At 38.8% G+C, this 18,175-nt stretch overlaps 1 protein-coding gene across 3 annotated transcripts in view; it reads left to right on the top strand.

Annotated features, from left to right (window-relative positions):
• Positions 1 to 3,029: 3,029 nt before the first annotated feature.
• rab6ba (RAB6B, member RAS oncogene family a) overlaps positions 3,030 to 18,175 on the top strand; it is a 63,933-nt gene continuing 48,787 nt past the window's right edge. For 2 of the 3 annotated variants that reach the window (XM_085347227.1, XM_085347226.1), the window contains exon 1: positions 3,030 to 3,207. In XM_085347227.1, coding sequence (XP_085203353.1) covers positions 3,138 to 3,207 — 70 coding nt within the window. In that variant the 5' untranslated portion in view covers positions 3,030 to 3,137. The remainder of the gene's footprint in view (positions 3,208 to 18,175) is intronic. The other variant, XM_085347225.1, reaches the window with a different exon arrangement.

Raw genomic sequence — 18,175 nt, 5'->3', positions numbered from 1 at the left:
TTGCCCCAAGACAGTAAGAACAGTAACTAAACTAAATTAAATAGCACAATATAAAAGTTACAAAATATGACAAAATGGCTCTAATTATAAATATCCCAGTATGTTACACAAATTTAAATGTATATAGTTGACACTGAGGCGGCCTTCTTATTATATTGACTCACATTAGTCCTATGTCATACTTGTTTCAACCTTAATCTGCAACAAAGAAAGAGCAGACTCTGTGCTGAAATGGTTCACACGGGGCTCCAGATTCCAGGTGCCCTTAAAGCTGCATGGGAATCTGAGGCTAAACAAAATGAACGAAAGATGGGAGGTGGAAGTTTGCAGTGCAATGACTAGTCACACAAATCACGAAGACAGAAATGAAATAAGAACATAAATTATTAAAGTCTTGATGAGAGACTGAGCTAAAATTAAACAAGTCTACTATTGAGTAGATTTAATGTCAGATAAAAATGATGATGAAATGAAGTCCTTGTGGCCTGGGTTATTTTTGATCCTACTAAAATTCTGGATATCCTCGTATGCTTCAGTCATATCCACTGTTTCATATCCAGTGCTCTCTCTCTCTCTCTCAAAATATGTATTGTGTTTAAAAGATATCAAATCAAGTACTGGTCTGCGTCTTCTTATCATGCCAGTTTGTACCACAAGATGGTGCAGTGAGTCAATGCAACCCTTATTTAACCAGGGACACCAATAAAAACAGATTCTTATTTACAATATTGGCCTGGCAAAAACCATGATTGGTAAAAACCTATATATAAGTAAACAAAGTGTACAATGTACAATTCTAACAAATGTAAAAGTCAAAATTTTCCATTAACATATATTATTCATATTATTCAGATATTCATCAACGCAGCCTGAACTCACTTGCAGCATTCGGGCTTTCATGCCGTTATGTAGACTTCACGAGAAGTTCTCTAGGTTTGTTTGGATGTTGGCTGCCTTTTGGTCTGTTCTCTGTCAGGATGATCCCCCACTGCTTCAGTAATGTTGAAGTCTGGGCTCTGGGGAGGCCAATCCATGACTGATAGTGTTCCACTGTTTGATTTTCTTTCTTTTCCTTCCTGAAAAATTAAGCTGCCATAGATCTGCTGATGATATTGCATAGTGGACCAAAATTTGCTGGCACTTCATGTGTTCATAAATCCATCAATTCTGACAAGATCTCTAACACCACTGGCTGAATGTAGTCCCAAATCTTGAGAGAGCCTTCACATGTGTTTTTACAGATGACTGCACGTCTTTTGTCCTCTCTTTGTTCACCTTTCTCAGATTTTTTCTGAGATATGTCACCATACTGTGATCAAATTTATTTATTCATACATCCCAAAGTTGAGAAAATTGTGTGCTGTAGCGGTCAAGACATTAAATACTAAACATTAAACTATTATTTTCAGTTCAATTCAATTTTATTTACACAGCACCAAATCACAACAACAGTCGCCTCAAGGCGCTTTATATCGTACAGTAGATCGTACAATAATAGATACAGAGAAAAACCCAACAATCATATGACCCCCTATGAGCAAGCACTTTGGCGACAGTGGGAAGGAAAAACTCCCTTTTAACAGGAAGAAACCTCCAGCAGAACCAGGCTCAGGGAGGGGCGGGGCCATCTGCTGCGACCGTTTGGGATGAGAGAAGGAAAACAGGATAAAGACATGCTGTGGAAGAGAGACAGAGATTAATAAAAGATATGATTCAGTGTAGAGAGGTCTATTGACACATAGTGAGTGAGAAAGGTGACTGGAAAAGAAAAACTCAATGCATCATGGGAATCCCCCGGCAGCCTACATCTATTGCAGCATAACTAAGGGAGGATTCAGGGTCACCTGGTTCAGCCCTAACTATATGCTTTAGCAAAAAGGAAAGTTTTAAGCCTAATCTTAAAAGTAGAGATAGTGTCTGTCTCCCGAATCCAAACTGGAAGCTGGTTCCACAGAAGAGGGGCCTGAAAACTGAAGGCTCTCCCTCCCATTCTACTTTTAAATACTCTAGGAACAACAAGTAGGCCTGCAGTGCCAGAGCGAAGTGCTCTAATAGGGTGATATGGTACTACATTACATACTGATTATTTAAGACCTTGTATGTGAGGAGCAGGATTCTGAATTCAATTCTGGATTTAACAGGAAGCCAATGAAGGGAATCCAATACAGAAGAAATATGCTCTCTCTTTCTAGTCCCTGTCAGTACTCTTGCTGCAGCATTTTGGATTATTAACTGTGATGAGTAGTAAGATGTTCTGGCTTTGCGGAGGGCTTTCTTATAAAGCAACAAACTATTTCTCCAGGCAAAATGATGATCGTCTAAATTTGTGACACGCCATTTCCTCTCCAAGTTTCCTCTCCGATTCATCTGCTTTAGGCTACATGTTTGAGAATTATACCACGGAGTCAGGTACTTCTGATTTGAGGCCTTAGTTGAAACAGCTTAGGGTATAAGTGAAGTAGAATGGCTCGATAAGATAAAGCAAAATACAACACAAGGTAAAACAAAACAGTATATTAAAAACAGTATATTAAATAGAAAAACTAAAGAGATAAAATTCAGTAATAAAAATGACATAGGTAAAACATTTCATTAAAATGCAATAAAAGTAAAATGTGCAAAACATTCATATAGCCATATTGTGAAAATAAAACAATCATAAAACAAAGTAGAACAATTTACGGATAAATGAGGAAACAAAAAAAATCTGTAGTTTTTTTTCTTTTTGACATTTTAAGAACGTGTTTTCTGAAAAAGCTCCACACAGAGCTGCAGTGCTGTAAAGTGTTAGCGCGCGCACGGAGCGCGTGCCAGTGTCTTCGAACTTCGTGCTGAACCCTGAAAACATCAAAGCGGCGCCCGGCAGCACCTTCTCTACACACCGAGGCCCATGACGTCATTTTATATCACGAAGACGGTACCACGCATGCGCACAGGGGGGGAGAGAAAAAAAAAGCCAAAGCGTCACGGAGCGGTACAGCAGCAGTGTATGTGTGTGTGTCCTCATCACGAAGAGAGAGAGTGAACGGGAAGCAGCACCTCCGCCTTTTCCATCCAACATCTTCTCAGAACTCGAGTGGGAACGCGCTCAACTACACCTAGTCCGTACTCCCCCCCTCTTCTTCCTCCTCTTCAAAATGTCCGTGGGCAGTGACTTTGGGAATCCTTTAAGAAAATTCAAACTCGTCTTTCTCGGGGAGCAGAGTGGTAAGGACGCCTTTAATTCTCTGTAGAAGTTGATGTAGTGGCTCGGTGCACCTGCTGCTGCTGCTGGGGCCGGTCGGCAAGTTCATGTTTCAGAAGGAAGCAGAGCTTGATTTAGCCTGGTGACAGGGCGACTGTGTGGAGTTTTAGGACTTAAACTGAGCACCAGGAAGGAGAAAAAAAATGTCTGAGCGGAGCGTGGGGAGGAGATTTTAATCAAATTAGCAGCCCGTGAGGCTTTGCACAATAGTCGGGAGTGTGTGAATTGTCCCTCTGGCTCTTAAGTTTAAAAGTAAAATAACTGAAGCACTAAACCTGAAACGAGCTCTTCGGATGGAGTGCCGGCTGAATGCATGCAGGGAGGCTTGTACCAGCCTCAGGTCTGAGGTCTGATGCTGCTGGGGATGGTACAAGTTGGCAAATATTCCTGTGTGCTGAGACACACCCAGGTTGTCAGTGGCGATGAGATAACTTGCGTGGCTGCAGTCTCTGCCCTGGTATTGTTCCAGCCTGCCTGCCTGATGAGGCTGGGACCAAGTTTGTGTGTCTGTGTATGATGACCTGCTCAGTCATTATTATTTCACACTAAATAGCATATTTCCCCCCCATCCTAAACCATCAGAGTCCAAAGCTTCTCCTTGTCTGAGGTTGTTTTCCTCAGGATTACACAGCTGAGCTCCCTCAGACATGAGCTGAATGTCTGGGTTTTGTCTTCTGAGTAGGGCAGGTCGTTTTATGGTCTTGATCAGCCCAATGAACCACATTAGTCACAGTTCAGGGCTCCAGCAGGTCATATTGATTACCCAGTACAGTGGGATCATGCATTAGCTTGAATAATGCTTCATTTACAGCAATGTGCCATGTTTATTACTGTGTCTAACTAATAGGACATTATGTCATTTAACCCTGAAGCAACCAAGCTATTTCAGCAGCTCTAAAGAAATACTTTCAGTTTCTCTATTTGTGGTTGTAATGTCTTTACTGTGTCTTTATTTGTGAAAGATAATATAACATTTTTTATACAGTCATTTTATGTAAAAATCCGTTAAAAACACAAATGTACAAACAATTACATGTACAATTACATGTGTATATATATATTATATGTAGTCCTAATGCTAGACATGAAAATGCATTTTAAAGCTTAGGCTATTTTGCATTTTATTATTATATATTATTTGAGGCTTTAGTAACAACAAATCAAAACCTATGAGGTTAAATATATGCTTATATTTACATACACACCTTTCCATTCTATTTGTCTGCCTGAAAACGCACTCCCAACTGCTAAATAACGAAGGCCAAGAAAAACAATGCAGTGATTGCTAACGTAAGTCGTCCACTGTGCAGCACTTGTATATGTGTCCAGCAACCACTGTGAATAATGAAGACTTCTGGGAAAGGGTCAGCAAACCGGACAAAAGATGTTACCTCCTCACGGAGGAGAAACAGAGTGCGATCTCACAGCTGTCGAGTTTTATTACCATCCATCACGCAGGTACAATGAATTATGTGAAAGATTCTTTTTTGGCTCTAGCAGATGCACTTAAGTCAGGTGGATAAACATCTCATTTGTCTGCAGGGACGTTTATGATAATTTTTTTTCACCAAAATCATCAATCACAATCAACAATTGTGTTAAATAATCGTGAACTCAATATTATGATATTCAGTTAGGCTGTCATTGTGGAACTCTACTAAAGCCTTGATGGAGATACTTGTGACAATAACAGCTCATTTGACTTCTTCCTAGAAATTAAAATGATTGAAAACTGCAATTAATAAGAAAATGTATGGATATATTTTATAAATAAAAGAAACAGTGAATGAGAAAAACAAAGAGAGCCACTTTAATTCTATTCCGTTGGACCCTTTTACAGCTAACCCTTGTTTCTCTTTTCTGAACTGAGTACTTTCTGTCATATTTCAGGTCTACTTCCAGAACAAAAGCACTGGTGTTTAGGAATTAGTGGGGGTGATCTCCGCCTATACAGCATACTCATACTACCTGTGGAAAAACCCAGAACCTATTCTAATGGTTGCTAAACCAGATCTTTATTGATACATACTGAGGTGTCAAAACTCGTCATTAAGGGTACTGGTAAGGTTGACAAATATCACCTTTACCGGGGGGAAAGAGTTTAGCAACTTGAAGTTAAACTAGGTCATAGGTAAGGTGAGGTAAGGGCCAATTGCCCCCTGTTGGCCATTAGAAAACAATGCTTGGTAGGTTCTGCATCCATCTTTACATGCAGTCTATGAGGAGCCCCCTCTGTTAACAACTGACACAAGTGTTTTCATCTATGAGTCCAGCTATTCTGTAGTGCCTTGGATCTAGAATTTGTTGGTACTGTCCTACACGAGGCACCAGCGGTGTGCGCCTAATGAGAAAAATGATAATTACAAGTGATTTCAAAGCATTGTGATGCTTCAGATTTCCCTTTTTAGCTTATAAAACCAACAGCACATTCTGCTCAGTCGGCTCGCAGTGCTCTCGTCAGCAAATGAAAGTAAATTAGACGCAGTTTATATAAAATGTACAAACATACGCCTGCTAGTTAGCTTTTTCCTCTTGGGCAATTTTATGACATTAAGTGCCAAGCAACAAGCCAAAGGGGATTTATTTGGCTGGATAAACATAATATCAGGGAGTGCACTGTCTGTATTTACCCAACCACAAAGCCGTCTGATTCTTTTGACATTTCAAATTATGGTCACACTGAGAGACATAATGTCTTATCCAGTAAATTTATTCGTTTTAGACATGAATACAAATAAAATCTTTATTTTTATCTCTTTGTGTGCTGTATAAAACTTAATTTGAGGCTTGTGTAACCCATATTGATTCATAGTTCAAATAAGATTTGTATAAAAGAGGCTACTGAAGGCAAGCAAGCAAAAATGGCAAGCAATCATTGCATCTCATCTCACTGTAAGTGTTTTACCTGTTTATCCGTTTATCTCTCGTTTGTTTGTTAGAATTGCGGATCATTTTTCACAGTGTGCACACAAAATATTTCTAAAACGTAAGGTAACAAACGAAGGTCTGTTTGAGCCAGGAAAAATCCCTGTACATGAACATACACTAAAACTAACTAACAATAGGCCTGAATTATTGATAAAGGACATTTCTTATCCTAAGCAAAGTGGGCCACTTGGTAATTAAATTTCCTAATTGTTCAGCTTGTTGTTACAGCTTGAAGTCATTGCTCACCAACACGTGGTCTTAATAAATGCCGTTGTAGGGTGTTTACTCACTGACGAACAGCAAGACTGCATTTAGCAGCATTTCTCTGTGTTTGCTCTATTGCGGTGAAACTTATTTTATGCTACACATGCACACCAATGGATTTGCTGGGTTTTGTGTTCAGCTCCTGCGATACATAATAAAGGATTTTAGACTCAGCATTTTCTATAACAACTGCTCACTTTCAGGTGATTAAGGCGACTTCTGCAAACTTTTATTAGCAAGATAAATGTTTGTAAAACAGCCATGTCAGTAGTGCTGGATCATTAATCTGATTTTAATTTAAGTTAGATTTTGCCAATGAGTTGTTATAAAACCAAGTTAGCTTCTATATAGCCCGACCTGTGACCTGTGGTGTCTACTTTGGTGGCTTCAAGATTACATCTTTGCAAGTGAATCACTGAGCGTGGAGCTCCCACTCTGGGCAAGTTACTGCCCCAAGTGGAAGAGTTTCGGTATCTGGTGGTCGTGTCCATTAGTTAAGGGGAAAAGGTGCGTGAGATTGAAGATGGATTGGGACCAATCTGTTGTGGTAAAGAAGAGAGAGATGAGCTTAAAAGCAAAGCTGTCAATTTACCGGCCGATCTATGTTACTACTCAGAGTAAAACTTCTGCTCCTTCCCATCAAAAGGAACCAGTTGAGGTTATTTGGGCATCTAACTGGGATACCTCATGGAGACTTCCTATGCGAGGTGTTTCAGGCATGTCTTGGAGGGGTCAGACCAGGACTTGCTGGGAAGATTATAGTTTTCAGGATCAAATCCAACTATTTCTTTTGGCTGATGTTAGCATGTCTGTTATGGCCCTTTTTTGCAGCCTAGATTAAGATTTTTGCCATAACATAGCAACTTTGTTGTGGTCTAAAGGCACTTTAGTTGGTCTCATTCTTTGGGTTTTCTTACCCAAAAAAGCTTAAGAGTGTGCCAATGAAAGGGCATAATTTTTTTAATAAAATTACTTTTAAAGAAAGACATTCTTTATGAAATGGCCAGATATAAAAGGAAAATTAATAGTTTTCTGTCAAATACAGTAACATAGACTCTTTGCTTTTAATATGTGGAGACCAGTCATGTTGACCCCCCCTCCCAAATACCCATTCTGATTCAGGAAACATCCTGATTCTGAATTCCACTGGAGACCCAGCAGGTCTGTACATATATTCTTGTGGAGTTAAGTGTGTTCCTGTTATCAGTGCGAGGGGACTTTATTTGTCAACCATCCAGACAGCAGCAGCGGCAGCCTCATCTCCGGTGGAGCTGCGTGTCTCTGACACGTCGACTATAATTGCAGCTGGTGCCCAGGCGGGCGTGAATCCCATCAGCTCAGCCGCTATCTTTTATTAATATACACAACTGGACTGAAGTATGTCACAAAAAAAACACCCCTTATTGTTCTTTTTGAGTTGAGAGTCCCTGTGTACAGTGAAGGCCCCATAATGGTGGACGTGGCTGAAAAATGTCTATAAAGGGAAAGATGGCACGATGTGCTGTTTTTCATAAAAGAATCCACTAACGTCAGAGAGGTGGAGGCTCTACATTAAGTGGGTGGAAGCAGGAGGCAGAATGTGAAATGAGCTGTCAGGAAGCCATACTTCTTTAGGTGTTTTACACTCCGTGCACAAAGAAGGTTGGCTAAACATTTCCTTGACAAAGCTGAGGGCTTTAAGCAGGCCAATCAGCTGTTTCCAAGTATGCGCACCCACACTCCTGGTGGCAACCGCTTTTTACCCGTTCCAGCCTGAGTGCAATCAACCAAGTCTTTGTTAGAACACCTCAGATTACTGATCTGCATTTATTGGGCTATGAGTATTGTGCCTTAGGCGTCTTTTCACAGGAGCAATACTACATGGTACTTTGTAAAAGGCAATTGTTTGGAGCTAATCCCCTGGCTGAATGCTTCATTTCACCCCAGACAAACAGATGGGAATATATTTGGAAGACACATCCTCTTGGCCGCCATGAGCTTTTGCTCACTGAATCAAAAGGCCATCTTCTACCCTTTGCTGCACAGAGATTACCACTGTACAAACCAGCGCTGGCTTCAAAATACTCCTGAATCACCGGACTGACATGTTCCAAAGTAGGGCTCAGTTAGTTGTCTAATGCATCAATCAGTATGTCTCTAGGAAACAGCTTTCTGAGCAAATGAAACTCTGGGGTTAGGCTCACAACAGACTGCCATACACCAGCCAACAATTTCTCACTTTCAGATTCTGAAACCACAAACCGTGTATTTCTCACGTTTCAATAACATGCAGCTTGTTGTGCATACTCTGCACAATGACAAGCAGAAGGTAGTGCAAAAAAGTCTGTAGCAAGAACAGGCAAGTCAAACCACTGTAATGTTTTGTTTTTTTTGTTTTTCTTTTAGCTTTATTGCCTGTGGCTCAGTTTTGGCTCCTGTTCTTGGTTTGATGGCTTCTATTTGCACCAATTTCATGGTATTTTTTAAATATTTATTATTTCTGATTTTGTGTATCTTTAACACTCAACCACTTGACCTTTATGTGAACAAATGGGGAATTTCATTAACCAATTTCTTAATTATTCTAAGCAGGAATACTTTCCTAATGCCTCTGTTGGTGTTTATCCTATCTATACTTTTTCCTTTATCCATGATATGCTATTCTAAAAGTGTTCTTATAAGAACATTTTCTTCTAAAATGTTTCTTATGTCATTCCTTTCAACATTTTTAGTAAATTTAGTAAAGAACATGAACTATATGAGCAAATGGCATTTATTTAGTACATCCTTCTCTGTTGCTTCTTTCAATAGTGCACATTTGAGTGAATTATGTGTTACAGTCTGCTGATATCATTTTAACACAGAAATATAAATCAGCTGCTGACTCTGTGGTGCTTTTTTCAACAACAGACTACATTGAAGTCATCATAGTCACGCTGTTTTTCATCCCTTTTTGTTGCCATGCTTCAATTTCAAAGTAAATCTGAATAAACATCTGGTTTGTAGATGTTTGAATATTTTAAAAACATTTGAGTGAGCGAATGTAGTGATTAGAATTGCACCAATGATGTGAAAAAACAAACAAAAAAAAAAACTTATGTTACACAACTTTTCATTGTCCTCGCCATAAAATTGGTACCATTCCTGCAAAAAACTTGAAAATCTATGGAAGCAGACAGAGACATTTATGGTAGGAAAGATTTTTACTGTATGCTATATGCCATAAATACTATAAAGGTAAAATATGCAAGAGGCTCATTCTTGCCAGGAGTATAGAGAATATAAAACATTTGAATGTAAATGGTAGCCATGCAGTAAATGGCCTCAGAGCTGATTCAAACGTTGGCAAATCCGGGTTTCATACATTTATCAGCTGATGGGAAATTCTCGCTTTGTGAATCAGAGGAGGTTGTAGATGAAATATGTGGAGAATGTGTGCTTTTAGCGTGGGTCGACTTGTTTGTTGTATTCCTGTCGTCACAAATGTTCCAGCTCCTTAAACCTTTATGTAACACCTTTGCAAACAAAAAAAAAATAAAAATCTATATTTATCCGGCTTTAGCACCGTAATTTCAAGCTGCAAAATACCCCTGCCGGTCTAGTAGTAGGAATAGTTAATAATCTATTGAATTTTCAGTGGTGGGAGTGAAGTTGACTCATGGGATTTAAAATAAATAAATTAATTAATTAAAGAAAACACCTACAGGTGATTAAAAGTAACTTCCCTGTTCAGAAATTTTCCCCTCTGAGTAGTTATAGCTCGCTCTGCTTTCTGCACTGCAGTGCTTTGAGTTTAAAATAGAGCCCCAGAAGAAAGGAAGGTGCCACTCACCTTCTTTAAATCAATATTTCAATATACTTAGAAATGACAAGCTTGCTTAGTTTTTACTGATTCTATAAACCAGTGTCAGATTTCATATTCCCATTTGACCTGTTACTGGGGCTGTACAATAAGTTGTTGAGCATCTGAAAGAAAGTAAGTTTAAAAATGTAAAATTCATAGATACCAGAGATCATCTTCTGACTTATAGATTCCTACAAACATGGAGCATTGCTATAACTTTAGAATTGAATGGAGCCAGAAAACTGAATGTGGCTCTGTTTTGGGGGGTTAGTGAAGATAAAGACAATAAAACTGAAACGATGGAGGTTACATTGTGTTCAGTCAAAAATCTTACTGAGAGTTCTAGATAAACCGAGACAAACCCACCTTCTGCAAAAACAACACCTGAGACCAGATGATCCACATTAGTTTGTTTTGAAAGATAATTTGATGCTTCACCTACAAACATGTTTAATCAGTATTGCAAAAGTCATTCCTAGACAACTTTAAATCCACTGCCATCTCCAAAGTTAGTCAAAACAAAATCTTTCATGTTGTGCAAGAGTGTGTAAGACTAGACGGCGTCAAGTGAGTGATGGGTGGAACAGAACAGGCGAGGTCTCGCTGGGTTTGATTTAACTCCTCATCATCTCCTTTGAGATTCACTAATTTGACTAAAACTGTCATTAACTAAAATAATGTAAAGGATAAATACAGCTTTAAATCTCTGGAGTCTTTAAATGTAAAGTGGAGCTGCTGTTTTGGGATTTCAGCCTGTCCCACCGCCTCCTATTCTAAAAGTGAATCATTAAAACTGAGTAGCTGGAGACTGAGCTTGTAGCGTTTTCTATGATTGAGGAACTGCAGATTGGCTGTTCAACACTGGCACTTTGTCTAGTCTTCATTCCCTGAGTAGCATCTGTGTTTGCTGTAGTATCTGCCAATCTACCTCCATCTAAAGATAGCTGTTCTTCTTTCATTTCACATCTAATTGCATCTTCCCAGAAAGTATTCTTCTCTTACGGATTGAGGGAAATGACTCCCTGATAGCTTTGATCTGCTATTGATCGGCTCAGCTGGCCATTAATAGTCTAAGTTAGTCCCTTTATCTGTGGCTTTAGGGCAACAATGCAGACTGTTATTTTTTTATATTCCAAGCAGCTGGGGCTCATTACCTGTTTTATGCTTTCATTCTGGTGATAACCATGGACGGAGGGCATTTGGTTTTATGTGGTTCTTCTGTCTCACTCGTATAGTGCCTTCAGGGAATTTCTTCATATGTGGCACAAATGCTCACTCAAGAATGAACTGGCTAGATTTTCAAAAGAAGACATGTTCCCTTAGAAAAAATGTTTATGGACATGACTCAGGAATTCATACACAAATGACCAAATTTATAGGATAAAATGAGAAAGTGGTGGGACTCTGTATCCAAATATATATTCTCTCACCATATTGTCAGGGCTCTGTGTGCGGGCAGGTGGAAATGTGGATCCAAATGCAGGACTCCGAGACGAAATGTAACTGAAAACCACAGCTTTTATTGCTGGCATGAAACAAAACACAAACCAAACCATGAAACCAAGCACTCCATACTGTACAGTAATGCCACTGTTTTGCACATGTCTCAACTCTGTATATTTTTATATATTTTGTTTATTGTTGACTCTATTTAATTTGTAAAATATGTGTATACACACACACACACACGTAGAAAAACATTTAGTATACACATCCAAAACAAATTTTTTTTTTTTTGCATATACTATTATATATTGTACATATATTTATTAGTTTCAGATTTAGCCATTCGTATATTTTGCCTGTTTATGTTATTGTATTTTGCACAACTCTGTTGCTTGTGAAGCTCACACACAAGAATTTCACTCACATGTATTGTACCAATGTACCTGCACATGTGATGTGACAATAAAAGTGATTTGATTTGATTTGATTTGATTTGAACACACAGGCAGGATTTGAGGGTACGACGCGACACTGGGTTGAGGAAAACACAGGGCTAATATACACAGGATGGTAATCAGGGAATGGGTAACAGGAGGGAGACACAGCTGGGAGAAATTGGGGCTGACAAGACAGGAGGAGCAAAGCTGGACACACTGATATAAGACACAATCCTTCAAAATAAAACAGGAAACAATACACAAGGATGCAGACTAGGAAACACAGACTTAACACGGGCAGAACTAAAAATAAACCAGAATAAGATGGAACATAGAACATCATCATCAAATAGATCAAGAAGATAACCAAAAAATACAAAATCAAACCAAAACATGAAAACTCAAAATACTGGGTCAAAACTGACCCAGAACCGTGACACATATGGTACCTGGGGTAGGCTCCACCCCTCGTACAACCCTAAAATGGATAAGCAGAAAAGAATGGATGGCTGGATGGACGGATAATGAAAAAAGATAGAAAACCACTTTGACAAAGTGAAACTGAACCACATTCTTGTATTTATATTAAAAACACTGCAAGAAATTATAAAAAAAAGAAAAAACAACAACAAAATAATAGTAGTAAAGGTCAGTTTTTCTCTGACCTTTACTACAGTGAGACAGAGTTCATTTAGCCAGCACGGGACAACTTTAATGTATCGTTTTTATGTTCCACAAAAACACTTCTCTGGCCATTAGTCTACACCATGACTGAGAAGTAGAGATGGAAATTGTAATGATGTCAAGCATTTGTTTAGAAACTGAGATGTGACACTAATCTTTGGTGCCTATCTATCAAATCCCTTCATCCATGTGAACTACGCCTTGAATGACCAACACACCTTTCCAAGTTGCATGGACCTGACTGAAATTTACATTTCATTTCATGTGCTTGCCGTCTTTTCTGTGCTGAAAGTCTTCAATCTGTGACTTCCACTCTATCTGAAAGTATTTTATGTTTTTGCACTCTTCCTGGACCAACCATCGTCTGCCCATACACTTCTACACAACCCTAAGGAGAGGTGCCCCTGGTGACCATGGTAAAAAAAAAAGAAAAAAAGGCAGGTCTCATTTTTCAGACCCACCTTTATACTGACTATGATGCAAGTGCTGTTTTTGCCGCTCAGACATTGTTCACCTTGCCTAACCAGCATTGTCTTAAGTGCTTATGTCTGCTGCAACACATTTGTAAGTGCATACCATAATGTTTCAAAAATAATTAGGGGTCTGATATTATGTTGAAAGCTGTTTTTTGTTTGCCAAACTGTAATTTTAATGTTTGTCTAAGTGTTTTCAGTTCTGCAGTGGTTGGTTTGCAGTCAGAGAATACCAAGCAGAGCAATGGTAGCTCTGTGTACAGTACTTATGCTGCACAGCTGAGCGGGTGTGTTCTCACAGGCCCATGGGAAAAGCACCGCCTCACTTATTCACTCTGCCCAGAATAAAACAAATGTGTGTGCTGCCCATGCAGTGATGTAGAGAAAGCGTCTGATTCAGTTCACCCTCTCAGTGTGTGAGGGGAAGATTTAGGATGTATCTGACGACACACTTTTACAAAGATAAAGCGGCGGGCGTGGGTGCTGCTCTTCTACAAATCTAACGTCTTACCCTGTTGTATTAGAGATCAGGTTTAACAAGGATCCAGGAACATTTGAAAGTGCCTGACATTATTCAGGCAGAGAAGCTGTTTTCAGACTGTTCTCTCTAAATTGTGTGTCTTAGAGACAGATTGGGTTCTTGCTTAATGTGAGATCTTTTGAAGGAGAAAGGCAGAGAATCCCATTTCAACTTAATCCCAGTTGCTCAAACAGAACGGCTCGGTGAATAAAATCCCCGCTGTGGAGGAAGGCTGTCATTTACCCGGCATGGGGTGTGACACTTGACTGAGTTCAGCAGGTCTCCATCGGTGTTTACCCTTTCCCCAGCTTCCCAGATGAGTCCTCATCATGGGGCTGAATGCATCCTGCTGAAGCCTTCATTTGACCTGCGCTAAAGGGATGCAAGGCGTGGTGGGGGTTTTTTCTCTTTGACTAATGGGTTTTTTAAACCTTTTTATCAATTCTAGAATAACAAATGTTTTCAAGCACTGATTAATATAGTAGATGTGACTGCAGGAATATATTGTCTCATTGAGATGCCAGTGTGAGCAACATGCAGAAGGTCCTGCAGGGATTTATAGAGTGGAGGCAAGCTGAACATTCATCACTGCAGTTTAACATAGTAGGGAGCATTAAATCTAACTCAGCGGGCAAAGAAATGAATCACTGCAAGACAATTTGCAGAGGAAGGCAATGCAGAAACCCAGCCCTAAAAAATCGTAAAAAACAAAAACAAAAAACCCAAACAGTAAAACTGACATAAATGGGTGTGGAGAGGATCAGAAAAGCAGGACACGAGGAACACAAAAACAGGTGAAAAGCAAACCTTTAATGAGTTGTTGCAAATGTCAAAAAATACAGGCAGGGAACAAACAGAAATCCAATTGTGAACACAGGGAACCAGGGAATGAATCAGCAAAAAACACCGGGGAGATTAGACCAACAACAATGTCAAAACAGGGACCCCAAAACTTCCAAAAACATCAAATGTTACAAAAAACAGGAAGAAAGAACTCAAAGCATCATAATCATCTCCCAAAGCTTCTAGGGAGTTTGGGTCTAGTGTTTAGGTCTTGTGTTGACAAGCTGAACAGATCGCCATAATCTTCTTTTTTAACTAAGTTTTGTAATTTGTCTATAGCAGGTGTCACAACCTTTACTACCAAATAAGCCATTTTTGAGCAATTTTTGCTTAAAAAGTCTGTATGGAGCTACAAAACATATTTGAGTCTTATAATGACGGTAACACAGACTGCTGAGTAAAACTGGTTCCAGCCAGGTTACAGAAAGGTGTAAGTAATTAAAATATTCCAAGCAGTGGTTTTATGATTATTTGGTACCTATCTTTGCATATTAGTTACAGTATTACTATGTGTTGTTGCATTTATCCTTTATCTTTCTCCCTTTCCACACCCCTCTGCAGAGCTCACTTTGTCTTTGTGTTCATGGACAGGAAGCTGTCTTCAGACCTTGCTTCAAGTCTTTTCTCTCTCTCCTATTTTTTTTTTTTTTTTTTTTTTGCAAAGGCAATCCTTGATCTGAAACACACTGGCTTCAATGCTTGTTTTGTTTCTACTGCAGGTAAATCTGACTCGAATTTCATAGCCTGTGATTAGCCCTGAGTCAGCATTTCTTTGCTGGGCTCAGTTTCCAAATATCAAAGCTACATTTTGTTACAAACTGCTGGTTCTGAGCCAGCAAAAAAAAATCTGAAGCTTTGCTGAAAACAAACTCAAGATGTCCTACATTCTTTAACCCCTGCGTACCACTTTGACCTCATTTCACTTTTACATTTGCAATTAATTGCGATAAAAATTTGAACAGATTACTTCTAAATGATCATTAATTAAATACCAATGTGACAAACAAGCATCACTACCCTTGATGTTCGATCTGTTTTTGGTAATTCACTGGAGAAAATGTAAGAAAGTGCATTTTTGGTTCACTTGAAAGCTTCATGAGTGGAGGAGGCTGATCAAAACAAGTGCTTTTGGTTTTTTATATTTGGATACCAGGCTCATCTTTAAGCTGTCATTCATTCCTTCTGTGTCAAAACTAGTTTTTAATATATTCAGAATCAGATCAGCTAATTTTAAAGGAGTCAGGTGGGTCTCTTCACGTTTGCTTAATTTTATATGGAATTACCCGTTTGGACATTTGCCAGAGTCAGGTAAAGGAGCTTTAAACACTAAGTGTGTTCCTGATTGTATTACTTGTCTTGGAAAACATAATGGCTGTTTTCTCTGTCCAAACCTCACGCTCCTGATGCATTACAGTGCTGCATGTAGCTGTAATAACTCATAAAGTGGCAAAATCAACATTAGTTTAAACAATCTTGATTTGCAAATAGGTTAGAAATAATTTATTCCATGTGATAAAAACAGCTGCATATTTTCATTGTCAGGACATCAAATGATGTTAAAAGATCTGCACTTTGGCCAGCATGAGCTAAATATATTTTCCTTTTTCCTCGTACTTCGATATGGACACCTGGGTAATGCAATCTTTTGTTTGTGGTGGATTTTTTTCCTTGCAATATTTTTATGGGGGCGGCACCATAGCGCCCTCTTTTGACAGTCTGCCACCGGTTTAAATCCTCACAGTCAATTTTATTCATCATAGTCCACTCTAAAATGTTTGCACAATGCAGAACATGTCACACATCTTTATGATCTTTGACTATATTTATATTCATATGAAGCCTTGTTAAGCCTTGCAACCACTTTTTAATTAATACACATTTTTCTCTTGTGACCGGTGGTTGCCAGCGAGTCACCGACCAGTTTGAAGGAACATTTTCTTACATGCGATCAGAGAAAGTGCCCACTGCTGACGATTAGAAAGAATGCAGATTTAAGGCTCTTCCTCATTGGCTTCAATCTTTATACCTTTAAGTTATGTCCATCTTTTATTACATCTGCTGTAGTTCTTATCTAACAAGTTGACCAGAAATTTGGGTGTTTCTGATTTCCCAACAACCACACGTCATGCTGATCATTTAACTGCAGATGTTACCCCCATTGAGAGGCGAGCCTTTCAGTTTAGAATGAGATTCATCCTCGATAAATAACATAAGTAGGACTTTTTAAAAATGATGTAGTGAACCAAGTTTCACTAGATATGTGTGAATGACTGGAAATGAAAGCAGCGTCCTGGTTTTCTGACAGGATACTGGGTAAAATAGTTTCATTTCTGCAGCCTCCAGCTGCTCTCTGCCTTCTGAGAATGAAATCTAATTTAATCATTAAAACGTCATGTTGGTCTCTCTGAAGCCCTCTGGCCACAAACAGCAGAAATATGACTTCTGTCTTCTTTCCCAAGGCAATCACAAACACCAAAGAGTTATATACCTCCAAGCTGGTGTCACACCTAGGTGGACATGGGATTGTGTTATTGCTGTGTATGTAGCCGTATTGTTGTTGTTGCTTTTAGTAATGCCTCATTAGGCTGCATAGGAGCTGAAATGGCTTTCTGAGTGCTTTGTGTGTGCACGGGAGACTCAGCCTTTGAGTCTGAAAGCATCTTCATCCATTATTCAGAGGTATTGGTAAATGGATGTCCCGTCCATAGTCCCTTTTTTTCTGCAGGTGTAGTTCATGTGACAGGCATTGTAGAAATAATCAATACTGCACAGATTCCTGAGACTGCCACGGGGCCGATCTGTGATCTAAATCTGATGCTTCTTTTTGTTTCTGCCTGATTCTGATTGGTCTACATGGGTCAGCGTGTTCGGATGCAGCCAGAAAATAAATATTCAGAAATGAATGACTGAATAAAGAAAAGCTATACAAAATTAAATATACAAAATAAATACAATGTTCTTTATATTAATTACTTACTAACGCTATCGTTAGCAGGTATTCCTAAAGTATTTGACAAATGTATATTTTGACATCATTAAGATTCTTGTGGATATTAACCTGCTGTATTTACTTTGAGCTCATTACTTTTATTCTTGGAAATGAGTAGCTTTCCATGACTCAAAATAATGATGTAGCTTCAGAGAATCCTCTGTTTGAAACAACCAGCTTTCTTCTGATTGGCTGCCTCGTATAAACAGTAAGAAATCAGAAGAGAATTGGCTTAAAGGGGGAGTGGCCTTAAAGTGGCTTGTTTCAGATGGAAGATGAGCTGCTTTGCAACACCTAAAGTTGACCAGTATAGATATGACAATATACATTTAAATGACTGTATCATTGTCAAGCTTAAAGGCTCCTTTTTACTCCTAAGTGAAGAAAACAAGATAATAAACATGCTGTAGAAAAATTGTACAACTATATTTTAAATTTAAGTGGTTAAGAAGAATACTAACTAAATGTGGAAAACTAAAATAAAATATCAAAAAAATATCTACAGTACAAATTAAAAAAAACCT

The sequence above is a fragment of the Diplotaxodon limnothrissa genome, linkage group LG23 (assembly GCF_057381915.1).
Source record: "Diplotaxodon limnothrissa isolate DT_005_m linkage group LG23, D_limnothrissa_male_GT1.1, whole genome shotgun sequence".
Taxonomy (NCBI): domain Eukaryota; kingdom Metazoa; phylum Chordata; class Actinopteri; order Cichliformes; family Cichlidae; genus Diplotaxodon; species Diplotaxodon limnothrissa.
The sequence above is the reverse complement of the archived record's forward strand: the minus strand, read 5'-3'. Positions and strand labels throughout refer to the sequence as shown.